At 36.4% G+C, this 13,957-nt stretch overlaps 3 protein-coding genes, 1 long non-coding RNA gene and 1 pseudogene across 4 annotated transcripts; 4 read left to right on the top strand and 1 right to left on the bottom strand.

Moving 5' to 3' along the window:
• Positions 1–764: 764 nt before the first annotated feature.
• Positions 765–2,250, top strand: LOC123215630 (the record flags this gene model as incomplete). The annotated part of the gene is made up of 2 exons (XM_044635816.1): positions 765–1,365; positions 2,118–2,250. A coding segment is annotated over one exon (552 nt), but the record flags the coding sequence as incomplete, so codon positions are not given.
• Positions 1,346–3,277, top strand: LOC123216409 (annotated as a pseudogene).
• A 1,638-nt stretch (positions 3,278–4,915) lies between these two features.
• On the top strand, positions 4,916–5,647 carry LOC123215918 (uncharacterized protein At5g01610-like). Its single transcript, XM_044636223.1, has one exon. The coding sequence runs from the start codon at positions 4,968–4,970 to the stop codon at positions 5,505–5,507; it is 540 nt and encodes a 179-aa protein (XP_044492158.1). The 5' UTR covers positions 4,916–4,967; the 3' UTR covers positions 5,508–5,647.
• A 2,859-nt stretch (positions 5,648–8,506) lies between these two features.
• LOC123215486 lies at positions 8,507–11,358 on the top strand. Its single transcript, XR_006502063.1, has 2 exons — positions 8,507–10,426; positions 10,743–11,358. It is a non-coding gene; the product is annotated as an uncharacterized LOC123215486 (long non-coding RNA).
• Positions 11,359–12,907: 1,549 nt separating this feature from the next.
• Positions 12,908–13,672, bottom strand: LOC123215744 (protein SENESCENCE-ASSOCIATED GENE 21, mitochondrial-like). The gene is made up of 2 exons (XM_044635961.1): positions 13,479–13,672; positions 12,908–13,319 (listed from the first exon to the last, which is right to left on the bottom strand). Exons 1-2 carry the CDS (start codon positions 13,550–13,552, stop codon positions 13,094–13,096), a joined length of 300 nt encoding a protein of 99 aa, XP_044491896.1. The 5' UTR covers positions 13,553–13,672; the 3' UTR covers positions 12,908–13,093.
• Positions 13,673–13,957: the final 285 nt, after the last annotated feature.

Below are 13,957 nucleotides of genomic sequence, written 5' to 3'. Positions count from 1 at the left end.
ATGACTAATCTGTATGTTGATCAAAGACTTAAACTCTTCGTCGTCTAGGATATGGGAGGGAGGTAGTCGGTTGGCTCCGATTGTTAGAGAAGTGACAAAGAAGAAAATACAAACCCTATGAGAGAAATATTAATTTTTTAAACTTTAAATGATTGTTCGTTTTTAAACTTGCGAAAGAAATGTGATGAATTTATAATTTTTTTGAATATTTTTATTAAAAGATAATTTTATTTTTAATAATAACAGTAAATTTAACAGAATAGTAAGTATTTTGATTTTCAATAATTAATGGGTAAAAAATTGAGTTTACACCAACTTTTGGGTGGGAAATAGTTATTTGGCGTAAGATTAAAATACCATTTTCTTAGAATATTTCACAAAATATTTACCAAGCCCGTCAAACGCAAACACAATCCATGGAGAGAAGCTTTGATCCAAACATTATGTTACAGAATATTCCTCACCTCTATCGGCAGATAATATGACTAGGATTTTTTGTTAGGATATAATTAAATCTTATTCGTCCAAGGAGGGGAGACTTTTCTCTGGTCTTTTTCTTTTTTAATTCTTGCTCGAAACTCCAAAGTCGCACGACACTAACTGCCACCTGTGCTCATGTCAAAACGAAAACTTGTCTTTCTTCTCATATCCTAATTTTCGTCGTTGGCTTTTGGTGGCAAGTGGGAAAGCAGGCCAAACATAGAATCTTATTCTGCTCCATCTTTCACCAAATAAACACAAAAATTTAACACACATTCTGATCAAACCAACCTTGCCCATGCCCACGATGTCCTTCACAATCACACCTGTTTTTCCCCTTCCTTTTTTCTTTCCTCATCTTCCTCAGCCAATCCCCTCTCGCCGCCTCAACCACCACCAACGCCACCTATTTCGATACCACGACAGCCTATGAAATTCTTAATTCCTTCAACTTCCCCATCGGTCTCCTCCCAAAAGGTGTAAAAAGTTTTGATTTGGACCAAAGCACTGGCCGATTCCACGCCTATTTGGGCGCGACCTGTAGTTTCTCTCTCAAAGGTTCTTATCAACTCAGATATAAATCCACGATCAGCGGCTACATATCAAATAATAGACTCACTTGCTTGTCTGGCATAAGCGTCAAAGTGTTATTTCTGTGGCTTAATATTGTGGAGGTTGTTCGGAATGGAGATAATATTGAGTTCTCTGTTGGGATTGCTTCGGCTTCATTCCCGATTGATAACTTCTATGAGAGTCCACAGTGTGGTTGTGGATTGGATTGCTTGAATGGGCAAGTAGACAAGCTTAGAACGAGATCTTTTGTTTCTTCCATCTAGTGGATTTAATATCTTCTACAATTTGAATGATGGTCGAATTCATTCCGGGGTTGATGTTGATTATATATGAAATTGTTGAAGTTTATATGGTTTGGCTGGGATTAATTTCTTAATCTATATTATTTTCGGTTTATTTGCTTATACATGTGTTTGAAATGCTTATATTGCTTGCCAAAGATTATATTACTTGATTATTGGGGCATGGCCTAAGAACCTATGTGGACCATAAAAGAAGTTTGCCATTAGTTAGGTAATTCAGTAGATAAGCTGGGTGAGGTAATGTTATGTTGATTTGAGTAGGAATTTGGTATCTATTAGAAGAAGAAATTTTTACTTTGGGAATGGGTGAAATAAGTTTGTAAATTAAATTGACAATTTGACTTGAAGGGAGAAATGAATCTAATTGCCTATAGCAGCAGTTCATACACTATCTACTGCTGTTCAGTTAGCTCAACTTAGGATAAAGTCTTAGGCTATGCACAACATTAGCAACACTCTGATTGATTATGAAAAGTAGTACACTCTGATAAAGGATTATGTGAGTTTGTTAGGTGTCACATTGTGGGGATATGGTTACCCTGTTGATGTTTTGCTTGACGTTTTAAGTAAACATCGATAAGTATCATGAATTATTGTTGTCAGATTGTCGTAAAAAGATTGCTGAAGCCCTTGCTGCTGATAAGTTTGAGCAAATGTTGATGAAGAAAGAGTATGAGTATTCTATGAATGTGCTTTCATTTCAGATTCAGACGTCAGATATGGTTCCTGCATTCCCTTATGTTGCGCCATTTTCTTCTACGGTGCCTGATTGTTGTAGGATTGTGCGGTCATTCATTGAGGACTCAGTGAGTTTCATGTCGCATGGTGGGCAGCTGGATTTCTATGATGTTGTTAAAAAGTATTTGGATAGGCTTCTGGCTGAAGTTTTGGATGAGGGTCTTTTGAAACTTGTTAATACATCTGTTCATGGGGTTTCTCAGGCAATGCAGGCTGCAGCTAATATGGCTGTTTTAGAGCGCGCTTGCGATTTTTTCTTTCGTCATGCTGCACAGCTTTCAGGAATTCCATTGAGAATAGCGGAGAGGAGTAGGAGGCATTTTCCTCTTAACAAAGCACGTGATGCTGCTGAGGAGATGCTGTCTGGGTTGCTTAAAACAAAGGTTGATGGCTTCATGACATTGATTGAGAATGTGAACTGGATGGCTGATGATCCTGTACAGAATGGCAATGAATATGTAAATGAGGTTATTATATATTTGGAGACTCTTGTTTCTACTGCACAACAAATATTGCCAGCTGAGGTTCTTAGAAGGGTTCTACAAGATGTTCTTTCTCACATATCAGAGACCATTGTAGGGGCTTTATATGGTGATTCTGTTAAGAGGTTTAATATAAATGCTATAATGGGAATTGATGCTGATGTTCGACTTCTGGAGTCTTTTGCTGATAATTTAGCTCCGTTATTCACAGATGGGGATGCAAATCAGTTGAAAACAGCGCTTGCTGAATCAAGGCAGTTGATTAATTTGTTACTGAGCAATCACCCTGAGAATTTTCTAAATCCTGTGATTAGGGAGAGGAGCTTCAATGCTTTGGATTACAGGAAAGTAGTGACAATATCAGAGAAGTTGAGAGATCCTTCAGCTCGGCTGTTTGGAACCTTTGGAAGCAGGGGAGCCAGGCTGAATCCTAAGAAGAAATCTCTGGATGCTTTGATAAAAAGACTCAAGGATGTGAGCTGATTTGGGATGGAGCTTGATGTGTGACTATTCTTGGTCTTTTTCCCATACCTCTGTTGATTGTGATTGGCAAATCTTTAAGATTTTAGAGGTTCATTGCTAACTCTATTTGGCTTTGGAAAGGGCTTCCAATTATGCTCATTTCTTATTGTATTGTTAGATGTCAAATTTTCATTTTGTTTGTATAATTCTCATATGTAGGTATTCTGTAATTGCGTCGTATTCTTTTGAGGTAAATTAATGAATCGGTAATACTATATGAACCGACAACTAATACAGAAATTTGTACCGATTAAATATTTTTAAAATAAAAATTGGTTTTTTGTGACTTATAATGAGGTGGCTACGAAATAGCAATTAATACGTGAATGACACATCAGTTGGTGCAAATTTCAGTATATTTGGTCGTTCCCATAGCATTACTCATTAATGAAATTGCTCCCCCTTCTTGCATTGGGTGTTGAGATCTCACGGTTAATCTTTAGGCCCAAACGGTACTTTATACATGCATCCAGATACGAATACGAAGGGTAAGACCTTTCAAGTAGATGCCATCTCTATGCATGTGTTGAACTCACATGAACCAGAACTTAACCCCTCAGTAAGCTTGCATTAGTTGGCTTAACCAGATTGCTTGATTCGTTGGATCTTTGAGGTCTATTGTCAGTTTGGAGTTCTGATTGTACTGAAGCCTTAACATTCTTCGCTGACCTAACTTTTCTTAGTAGGACTAGATACACGGGTTTATATTGCAGCTATTTGGCCGGAGGGGGGAAGAGTAATGAGGAGACAGATTTGAAAATTTTGTTAATAATTACTGCGTAATTCAATATTTTACTTATGAGTTCAGTCATTTCAAATATCTCATCAGCTGGAAAAGGCCAAAGGATTATTTCCCGTATAAGTTGAGGTGTGTCACGTCTGTAATATTTGAAAACGTAAAAGTTTCACCTATTGATTTAAAAACTTAGATAGAATTAGTGATAAAATTATCATTTAATAAAAAATTAAAATTTTATTATGTTTATTCTCATCAATTTGAAAATCTCATAATTCTTCTCATTCAAAATTTAAAAAAAGCAATATTTTCTATTAAGGTTTGCAAATCATCATCGAAGGTGGCTGTGTTGGCTCTCCTTTCTGGTTTATCTCTCCCTGTCGATTAAATCCCAAGCACCAAAAAACTTGATTTCCTTTAACAAAGACAAAATCGTCTTCGTTTGAGATGAAGACGACTATTGAAGGTCTTAGAGAAAAATGATGTGACTATCTGAGACCTTCGATTATCATCTTTGTCTCGAACAAATGCGAAATCGTCTTCATCTCAGATGGAAATGAAATTTTCTTCGTTCGAGCTGAAAATTATTTTGTCTTTGTTTGAGGAAATCAGGTTCTCCGTGCTTGAAATTTGATCGATTGGGAAAGATAAACTAGTAGAGAGAGCCAACACACCCTAAGACGGTAAACTTCACCATCTTTGACAACGATTTGCAAATTCTATGGAGAAAATGTTGATTTTTTAAATTTTGGATAAAGAAGAATTGTGAGATTTTCAAACTGAGGAGGGTAAAAGGAATAAAATTTTAGTTTTTTCAATTATTTTGTTAAATGACATTTTTACCGTAAAATCAAATTAAGATTTTAAATAGGTGAGTAGATTTTTTAAGTTTTCAAATCTGATAGATGTGATTTTGAGAATGTATCCAAACTTGGGTGGGGAATGAACCTTTGGTCGCTGGAGAATTTGCTAAACCGACTTAAAAATGATCACATGATTATGAATTAGAACTATATGTCATCTTCCAACATATTTGCAACCACCTGTTCGTCTTGCACTAACCAAACGGTCAAATGGCAGATATTATATCAAGGGAGATGAGCATATTCTTCCAACCCAAATTCCATTTCCTCAATGGCGCTTCAATCCATAATTTTCATCTTCTCGATCTTCTTCTCAGCCCCATATGTCTTTGCCGATGCTGCCGTCGCCACCACGACCACCACTAAAACGGCATACGAGATTCTTGAAGAGTACGACTTCCCCGTCGGTCTCCTCCCCAAGGGGGTAAAAGGCTATAAATTTGACTGTTCCACCGGTAAGTTCAAGGTCAAATTGAATGGTACTTGTACTTTCACCGTTGATTCATACAAGCTCAAGTACAAGTCTACCATAAAGGGTGTGTTAACCAAAGACAACCTCTCAAGTTTAAAGGGTGTGAAAGTGAAGGTATGGTCTTTTTGGCTTAGCATTACTAAAGTCACCCGTGAAGATGATGAGCTCGAGTTCTCGGTGGGGATCGCTTCTGCTGATTTTCCGGTCAGTAATTTTAATGAGTGTCCCACTTGTGGGTGTGGCTTAGGCTGTGTCGACGTGAGTGAAAAGAAGAGCAAATTTAATCCTTTAATTAAACAATATTTTGAGGGAATTGAAGAAATTGAGAAACCCAACTGATTAGCAGTAAAACCAGAGTGATTGTGGTCCATGTACTATTAGATAATATGGAGCATATTTATCTGTCTGGAGTCTGTGTATCTTAAGTTGTGTGGCTATCATCATCACCATGATAGATCAATAAACTTTATTGAAGCTAATTGTGATGCTTGTAAATTTGGCTTTTAAATTTTATTCCAAGAACATGCTGCTGTTGTACGCCACAATCACAAATGAACGCACAAATTTTTTTAATTTGAATTTGATCCATCACATGACCAAGTGTGTATCGGTATCTACCGAGTATTGAACATGACTCTTTAAACGGATTTTGAAACCTATAGCTTTCAGTACTATTTTTTGGTTGACAAATACAGGCTAGTTTCATGTCCAACCTGAATTTAAAGTGGCCCAACGACTATGTCCCATCCAAGGTATGCTGTAATGACAAGTTTTCACCCTTTAATTATGGAAACACCAAATACCCACCCATGACCGGTTAAATTTAACGAAACTCTAACCCCTAAAAATTTAATCTCATTTTCCCCCCTAAAAGTTTAAAAACTAACATTTTTTTCCTAAGCTAAGTTTGAAAAAATTGCATTTCCCCCCCTAGGGTTTAGTTTCTGAACCCTTTGACTTTCTCCGGCCCCATCGCCGGCCATCTCCCCCTCCTAACGGTTTCTCTTCCACCGACGACCCCTATCAACTTCACCCCAATCCATCCGGCACAGAGAGACATCGTCTGAGAAGAGAAATCGTCTGGGAAGACGATTGTCTTCCCAGATGAAGACGACGAGTCATCTCGTCTTTGTCTGGGAAGACGATCGTCTTCCCAGATGACGACTGGGAAGACGAAGAACTTCGTCTTCCCCGATGAAGTTCTTCATCTTCCACGGCTTCTCCGACGTCAATCGGACGTCCAAATGGGAGGAAATAGATCGTCGGAAAGAGAGGATGCTTCGGGAGGGAGAGGCCGTCAACAATAGAGCCGGAGATGTAGCTGGAGATTTCAAAACGAAACCCTAGGGTGAAACTGTGATTTTTTAAAACTTAGACTAGGGGAAAATTGTAGTTTTTAAAGTTTAAGGGGGCAAAAGTTGATTCTATTTTAGTTTATTTTTAATATTATAGAGAAAATAACGATTTTACCCTAACCACCATTAGAGTTTTGTTAAATTTAACCAGTCATAGGTGGATGTTTGGTGTTTCTATAGTTAAATAGTGAAAACTTGTCATTACAGCATACTTTGGGTGGGAAATAGTCGTTTGGCCTTTAAAGATCCATCTAAGATGAGAGATTTGGACCCAAAAAGCATGTTAAGAATATGTTTCCCAAGATGCTCTCAATTATTCCTCACCCTAACGGGCAAAATAATAAGATTAAGGCCAGACGAGTATTTCCCACCCAAGCTTTAATGTAAACTCAATTTTTTTCTTATTAATTATAAAAAAAATTAAATATCTATTATTTTGTTAAATTATATTATTACTATCAAGAATACAATTTTTATTTAATAAAATATTTTTTAAAAAATTATAAATTCATCATTTTCCCTTTTTATGTTTAAAAACTAACAGTTTTATTCTAATTTTTTTCTCACTCAGAGTTTGAAAAATCACTATTTTCTCTTAAGAGTTTGCATTTTTCCCTTGTCGTTTCTCCGGTGACTAGAGCCAACCAACCTCCACCCTTCCATCCCCCAAACAAGACGCATTGTTGATCGACAGTTCATCAATGAGGCACAAATTCATGCTTTGCACAAATTACAATGATTGATTTGTATGTCGATCAAAGGCTTAAACTCTTCGTCGTCTAGGAGATGGGAAGAAGGTAGTCGATCGGCTTCGGTTGTTAGAGAAGTGACAAGAGAGAAAATACAAATCCTATGAGAGAAATATTAATTTTTTAAACTTTAAGTGATTGTTCGTTTTTAAACTTGGAGAGAAAATGTGATGAGTTTATAATTCTTTTAAGGCCAAACGACTATTTCCCACCCAAAGTATGCACTTTTGTCAAGTTTTCCCCCATTAACTTTGAAAATACAATTTACCCACCAGTGGCCAGTTAAATTTAACGGAACCCTAACCCCTAAAAAATTTATCTCATTTTTCCTCCTAAAGTTTTAAAAACTAACAATTTTCTCCGACCCAAGTTTTAAAAAATAGCGTTTTCCCCCTTAGGGTTTTTAATTTTTCAGAGTTAGTTTTCCGGTGCTATTTCTTTCTCTCCAGCGATCTCCAAGCGAGTCCTCTTCCTCTCCAGTGTGGCCTCCTTCCGGCGATTATGTTAGGCACAGTCGTCGAGACGAAGACGACGTCTTTGTTTGGAGACAAAGACTCCTCATCGATGAAGACCCCCTCGTCGTCGACGAAGACCCTGTCGTCGTCTCTGGACGAAGACGATTCGCCTTCGTCAGAGACGAAGATGACTCGTCTTCGTCAACAACAGTTTCCAGGACAACCGTCGGAAGGAGGCCGCGCCGAAGAGGAAGAGGAATGGCTTGGAGGTCGCCGGAGCGGAAGAAACGACGCCGAAAAACTAACTCAGAAATTGAAAACCCTAGGGGGGAAAATGTAGTTTTTTAAAACTTGAGTTAGGGGAAATTATTAGTTTTTAGGGTTTAGGGGGGAAAATAAAATCAAATTTAAGTTTATTTTTAATAATACCGACAAAATGACGATTTTACTTTTGAAACCATTAATTTTAACTGGTCATGAGTGGGTAAATGATATTTTCAAAGTTAATGGGAGGAAACTTGACAAAAACGCATACCTCGGGTAGGAAATAGCCATTTGACCTTCTTTTAAATCTTTTTATTAAATGATAATTTTATTCTCAATAGTAATAATAAATTTAACAGAATAATAAGTAGTTAGATTTTTAATAATCACTGAGTGAAAAATTGAGTTTACACCAACCTTTGGGTGGGAAATAGTCATTTGGCCTAAGATTAAAATACTATTTTCTTAGAATATTTCACATAATATTTACCAAGCCCGTCAAATGCAAACACAATCCATGGAGAGAAGCTTTGATCCAAACATTATGTTACAGAATATTCCTCACCTCTATCGGCAGATAATATGACTAGGATTTTTTGTTAGGATACAATTAAATCTTATTCGTCCAAGGAGGGAGACTTTTCTCTCGTCTTTTTCTTTTTTAATTCTTGCTCGAAACTCCAAAGTCGCACGACACTAACTGCCACCTGTGCTTGTGTTAAAACGAAAACTTGTCTTTCTTCTCATTTCCTAATTTTCATCGTTGGCTTTTGGTGGCAAGTGGGAAAGCAGGCCAAACATAGAATCTTATTCTGCTCCATCTTTCACCAAATAAACACAAAAATTTAACACACATTCTGATCAAACCAACCTTTCCCATGCCTACGATGTCCTTCACAATCACACCTGTTTTTCCCTTCCTTGTTTCTTTCCTCATCTGCCTCAGCCAATCCCCTCTCGCCGCCTCAACCACCACCAACGCCACCTATTTCGATACCAAGACAGCCTATGAAATTCTTAATTCCTTCAACTTCCCCATCGGTCTCCTCCCAAAAGGCGTAAAAAGTTTTGATTTGGACCAAAGCACTGGCCGATTCCACTCCTATTTGGACGCGACCTGCAGTTTCTCTCTCGAAGGTTCTTATCAACTCAGATATAAATCCACGATCAGCGGCTACATATCAAATAATAGACTCACTAGCTTGTCTGGCATAAGCGTCAAAGTGTTATTTCTGTGGCTCAATATTGTGGAGGTTGTTCGGAATGGAGATAATATTGAGTTCTCTGTTGGGATTGCTTCGGCTTCATTCCCGATTGATAACTTCTATGAGAGTCCACAGTGTGGTTGTGGATTGGATTGCTTGAATGGGCAAGTAGACAAGCTTAGAACGAGATCTTTTGTTTCTTCCATCTAGTGGATTTAATATGTTCTACAATTCGAATGATGGTCGAATTCAACCCGGGGTTGGTGTTGATTATATATGAAATTGTTGAAGTTTATATGGTTTGGCTGGGATTAATTTCTTAATCTATATTATTTTCGGTTTGTTTGCTTATATATGTGTTTGAAATGCCATATAGCTTGCCATATATTATATTACTTGATTATTGGGGCATGGCCAAAGAACCTATGTGGACAATAAAAGAAGTTTGCAATTAGTTAGGTAATGCAGCAGGTAAGCTGGGTGAATTTGGTATCGATTAGAAGAAGAAATTTGTACTTTGGGAATGGGTGAAATAAGTTTGTAAATTAAATTGACATTTTGACTTGAAGGGAGAAATGAATCTAATTGCCTATAACAGCAGTTCATACACTATGTACTGCTGTTCAGTTAGCTCAGTTTAGCATAAATTGTTAGGCTATGCACAACAGTAGCGAAACTCTGATTGATTATGAAAAGTAGTACACTCCGATGGAAAGGGCTTGCCTGATAAGTGATTGTAGATGTAAAATCTTCTGATACAACCCTCCTTGTTATTGTTCGTTCTTGCCAAGGCAAGAGAATGAACAACTGGAACTAAGCCTGGACTAGTGAACTCTTGGGTCCAGTCCTTTGATCAGCACCAACCTCACTCAAACTATCCTGCATCTTTCTTTGTGTCCATCAAGTCCATTTCTTCAAGTCTACCCAACTGGCTAATTCAAATCGACCTTGAGGAGGGAAAGAGAAGTGCCTGAAAGAGCAGCACCAATTAAATGAGTGAGAGTTCAGAAATAGAGAAACCACAAAAGTTTTGTTTGCCTCTGTTTTGCTAAGAGTCTCTTCATTTTTGTGAATACAATCTGTTTAGCAACACTTGCTAATTCAGAATAATAATTGAAGAGTTAGTCCTTCCTGAACCGGGGAAGCACTGCTACTATAGCGAATTTCTTTCTCAATATTTCAAGCGAAAATGATGTTTGAATGTTAAGGATGTTGGGAGACGAAAACCAGGTTAGTAGTCCAGTCCATAGTTTCTTGTTGGTAGAAATTAATTTTTTCATTAAGTACAGTTTTGTGTAATCAGTTGTCGAGAATATGCTTTGTTGTTATTTTGTCTTTTGTAGATATCTGCGATCATAAGATTTTAATCCAAGATGTAAACCAATACCTTTACCACTTGGATGGAAATGCTTATTTTGTATTCCATAGAGTGAAAGGGATGAAAATAGTTCTGTTCAAACTCTAAGCTTCAACTAGGTTTATCTTGAATTACGCTTTATGAATGGTAATTGTTTCCTAACTTGGAGAATTATGCTGTTTTATTTAGAACAATAGATGCTCGGCCGACCATTTAAGGTAAAAAGTCTGGGAGGATCTTCAATCTCTGGGATCATCAAAAGGTTTTGTGCTGTTAGTCATCTGCCCAGCATTTAATGCAACAAGATAAAAATGGTGATTTAAAAGTTTGGCCTATGAAGTTGACTCCTCTAGCCATAGGAGATAACAAAATATAAATGCTTGCTGAGTCTTGCAGAAGCACTAAGTAGTTCATACAGAAATTTATGTTAAAACTTCCCAAGTTATATGTCTTGTTTAGTGCTCAAATAGATATCATATTCTGGCTTTACTCTTGTGGTCAAGTTCCATTTATAAATTTGGTTTAATTTTCCTGAAATGATAAAACATTTATCATATATGACCCTTCAAGTTGAAACTATATTATTGGTATGGATGGTCATTGATATGTTTCTAATTTAGGCAGAGCAGCAAAGTATTGCAGGACAGCAATAAGCAAAGAGCTGATAATTTTAGGAGATCTCCTTTGAAGGATTCTGGTAATTATATCATTGCAAAATTAGTAGTGCTATTAAGACACTGAAACAACTATATGTGCCTAGTTTGTTCATGATCTATTTTACTTTGCTCCCTCCCTTTCTTTTTTATGCAGGACTATTTTGTTTCACCTTTAGGTTCTATTGATTTGTGTGGTGAAATATTTGATGCTATTTAGACTCATTGCCCACTATTTTGTTTACGGATGGATATAGAGATGATGAATAAAGGCGATCATTGCTCTTTCTTTCGCTATAAAATTCATCCACTTCTACTTTATTCCTGAAACATGCTCTGATAATTTGTGGGTGGGTATGACCCACACAACCACTCTGTATTACAGACCAAATTCAAACACGTCAAGTTACTTCAATTTCTGGTTAGACATATATAGTCTTACAAACAAAGTACCAAACGCCACCTTCGAATTTCGAATGTCCTGTAATACGAAAGAAATCACAATTGTAATTGCTCAAACTTTGTTGCATCCTGCAGCAGCTTCCCTCAAGTCTAAACGTAATATAATTTCAAAAGTAAATCGTAAAAATAGTATAATGTATATAATTTTATGTATAAATAATAATAATAATAATAATAATAATATATTATTTTATAATTATATAATTATATAATTAAAAATTAAAAATAATATATAATTATATTATAATATATATTATTATTTATATATAAAATTTTTTATAGTTTTATTGAGGCAAGCAATAAATGACGGGTCATTCCACTACTAACCATTGACCCAAAAGCTGACTCTTCTTAATTCAGTTATGTTTGTACATGTCCTCTGCAGGAGTTGGACCAGCCACATCATCTTAACTTGCGTCACAATCTTGACCCACAACAAAGGCAATATTGGTACACATTCATGGTTTGACTCATTAGCAGACAATTTCGACCTAACTTAGCGTCTTTTCCTCACGTTTTTTTTATTAAGAATCATGGAGAGGCCTAAGTTAACGATAACGATGCTAATAAAATAAATGGATGTTTATGCCGCTCACTTGTAAGTTTATGGCAATAATAGAATGTTGGACTTATTAACCTCCATTGTTACATAATAATAAACTAATTCCCAATCATAATAACAAAATAATTATGTAATAAAACAATAAAAAATGTGACCGTCTAATATTATTAATCTAGAAACTACAAGGCACAAGATTGCCAATAATAGGGCTATCTACTCAAAATTTGAGTGGTAAAAAAAAGTTTTATATAAAAAAAATATAAATTTAAGTTTAGTCTATTGACATATTAAAATAAAAATTTTAATTTATCTGATTCAATGATTATAAAATTAATTATTAAATTTAAAATTTGTTTTAAATAATAAATTGATTTTTATTTAATATAATGATCTGATTTAAATAGAGTTATCCATTACCAAAATAATAATAATAGAGCCGCCTATTCTCTAGATTTACATCAACACAAAGATTATAACATATAAAGGAGAAAACCAAACTATTGCGTGATGAAGACAAGTAAACAGAAACATGACTCACGTTTGCATTAACGACCGAAAAACAGGGGCACGAATGTTCATCTTGGCCTCTTAGCAAATTGAAAAAAAAAAAAAACCAACATCTCTCGACTCATATAACTATGGCTTGGCCAAAGGCTAATTCAAGTAAAAGATTGAAATTGCATTAAAATATGTTTAATTTCATTCCTATATCAATTAAAAATCAACCAAGGGATTATTACAATCACTAATTCTTCTTGTAAACAGAGGACAACAATTTCCAACAGAGATGATGAAATTTTCAGGGCACCTCGACAGTTCTTGGGACTAACCATCAAACCCATTCCTTTGTTGAAACATGATTTTTAGTTCTTGTTCTTCAAGAGCAAGGCCCGTAGGTCCGCCACGTCGATATCTTTGGCACCATTCTCAGGCCTGTAGTAACCGGTAACGGGGTCTGGGACCCATGACACCTTCTCATTGGATCCCGCCATCTCTTCTCCTGACTTCTTCATCATCGCCCCACTTCTTGTTCCTGTTCCTCTTGCCACGTTCGACACAGCTCCCCGTGATGCCGCCGCGTATCCTCGTCTGTTGCAATAAAGAGAGTTTAATTATAAAGTAACTTCGGCAATTATTCATGAAATTAAATATTACCGAACTTTTTTTTTGGCCAAGAAATCGATGGAAAGAAAGAAAACGTAATTAAGATGAAGTATCTATAATCAAGAAAGAGGACTAAAAGCATACCTATAGAGAGCGCTAGAGATTCCGTCGAAGACAAAAGCAGAGAAAAGCTTAGCGTTGGAGAAAGAGCGAGCCATTTTTTTCTTGTTTTCTGAAGAATACCCTCAACAGCAGCCAGATTAACTTCTCAGTGGAGCTGTGTGTGTGTGTGTGTGTCTCTCTCTCTCTCTCCAGAAAGGTCTCTTATGTGTTCAAGGAAGAGGAGCTCTGGTCTTTATATAGGGCAAAAAAGAGAGGAGTCAAAGTCTCTTCAGGAAATACCCTCCACTCGTCTAACACCGGCCTTGTCAAAATAGGTTTCTCCTTACACGCAAAGGACTTGTCGTTATTTGCCACCTGGCTGTTACCGCGTTCAGACGTTTAAGTTTGGTTAAAAACCTAAATTTGATGCTACATAAGTATCCCTTTTCTTCGATTGACGGTTGAGATTTGCTGGAACATTTTCTTATGTCAACAGTACTTTAAAATGTCATTACAAGTAA

This window comes from Mangifera indica, chromosome 5 (genome assembly GCF_011075055.1).
Source record: "Mangifera indica cultivar Alphonso chromosome 5, CATAS_Mindica_2.1, whole genome shotgun sequence".
NCBI lineage: Eukaryota > Viridiplantae > Streptophyta > Magnoliopsida > Sapindales > Anacardiaceae > Mangifera > Mangifera indica.
The sequence above is the reverse complement of the archived record's forward strand: the minus strand, read 5'-3'. Positions and strand labels throughout refer to the sequence as shown.

Coding starts and splice junctions, on each gene's coding strand:
- LOC123215918 (XM_044636223.1), top strand. CDS start 4,968: ATGGCGCTTCAATCCATAATTTTCATCTTCTCGATCTTCTTCTCAGCC.
- LOC123215744 (XM_044635961.1), bottom strand. CDS start 13,552: ATGGCTCGCTCTTTCTCCAACGCTAAGCTTTTCTCTGCTTTTGTCTTC. Junction 13,320..13,478: donor ATCTCTAGCGCTCTCTATAG/GTATGCTTTTAG, acceptor TTATTGCAACAG/ACGAGGATACGCGGCGGCAT.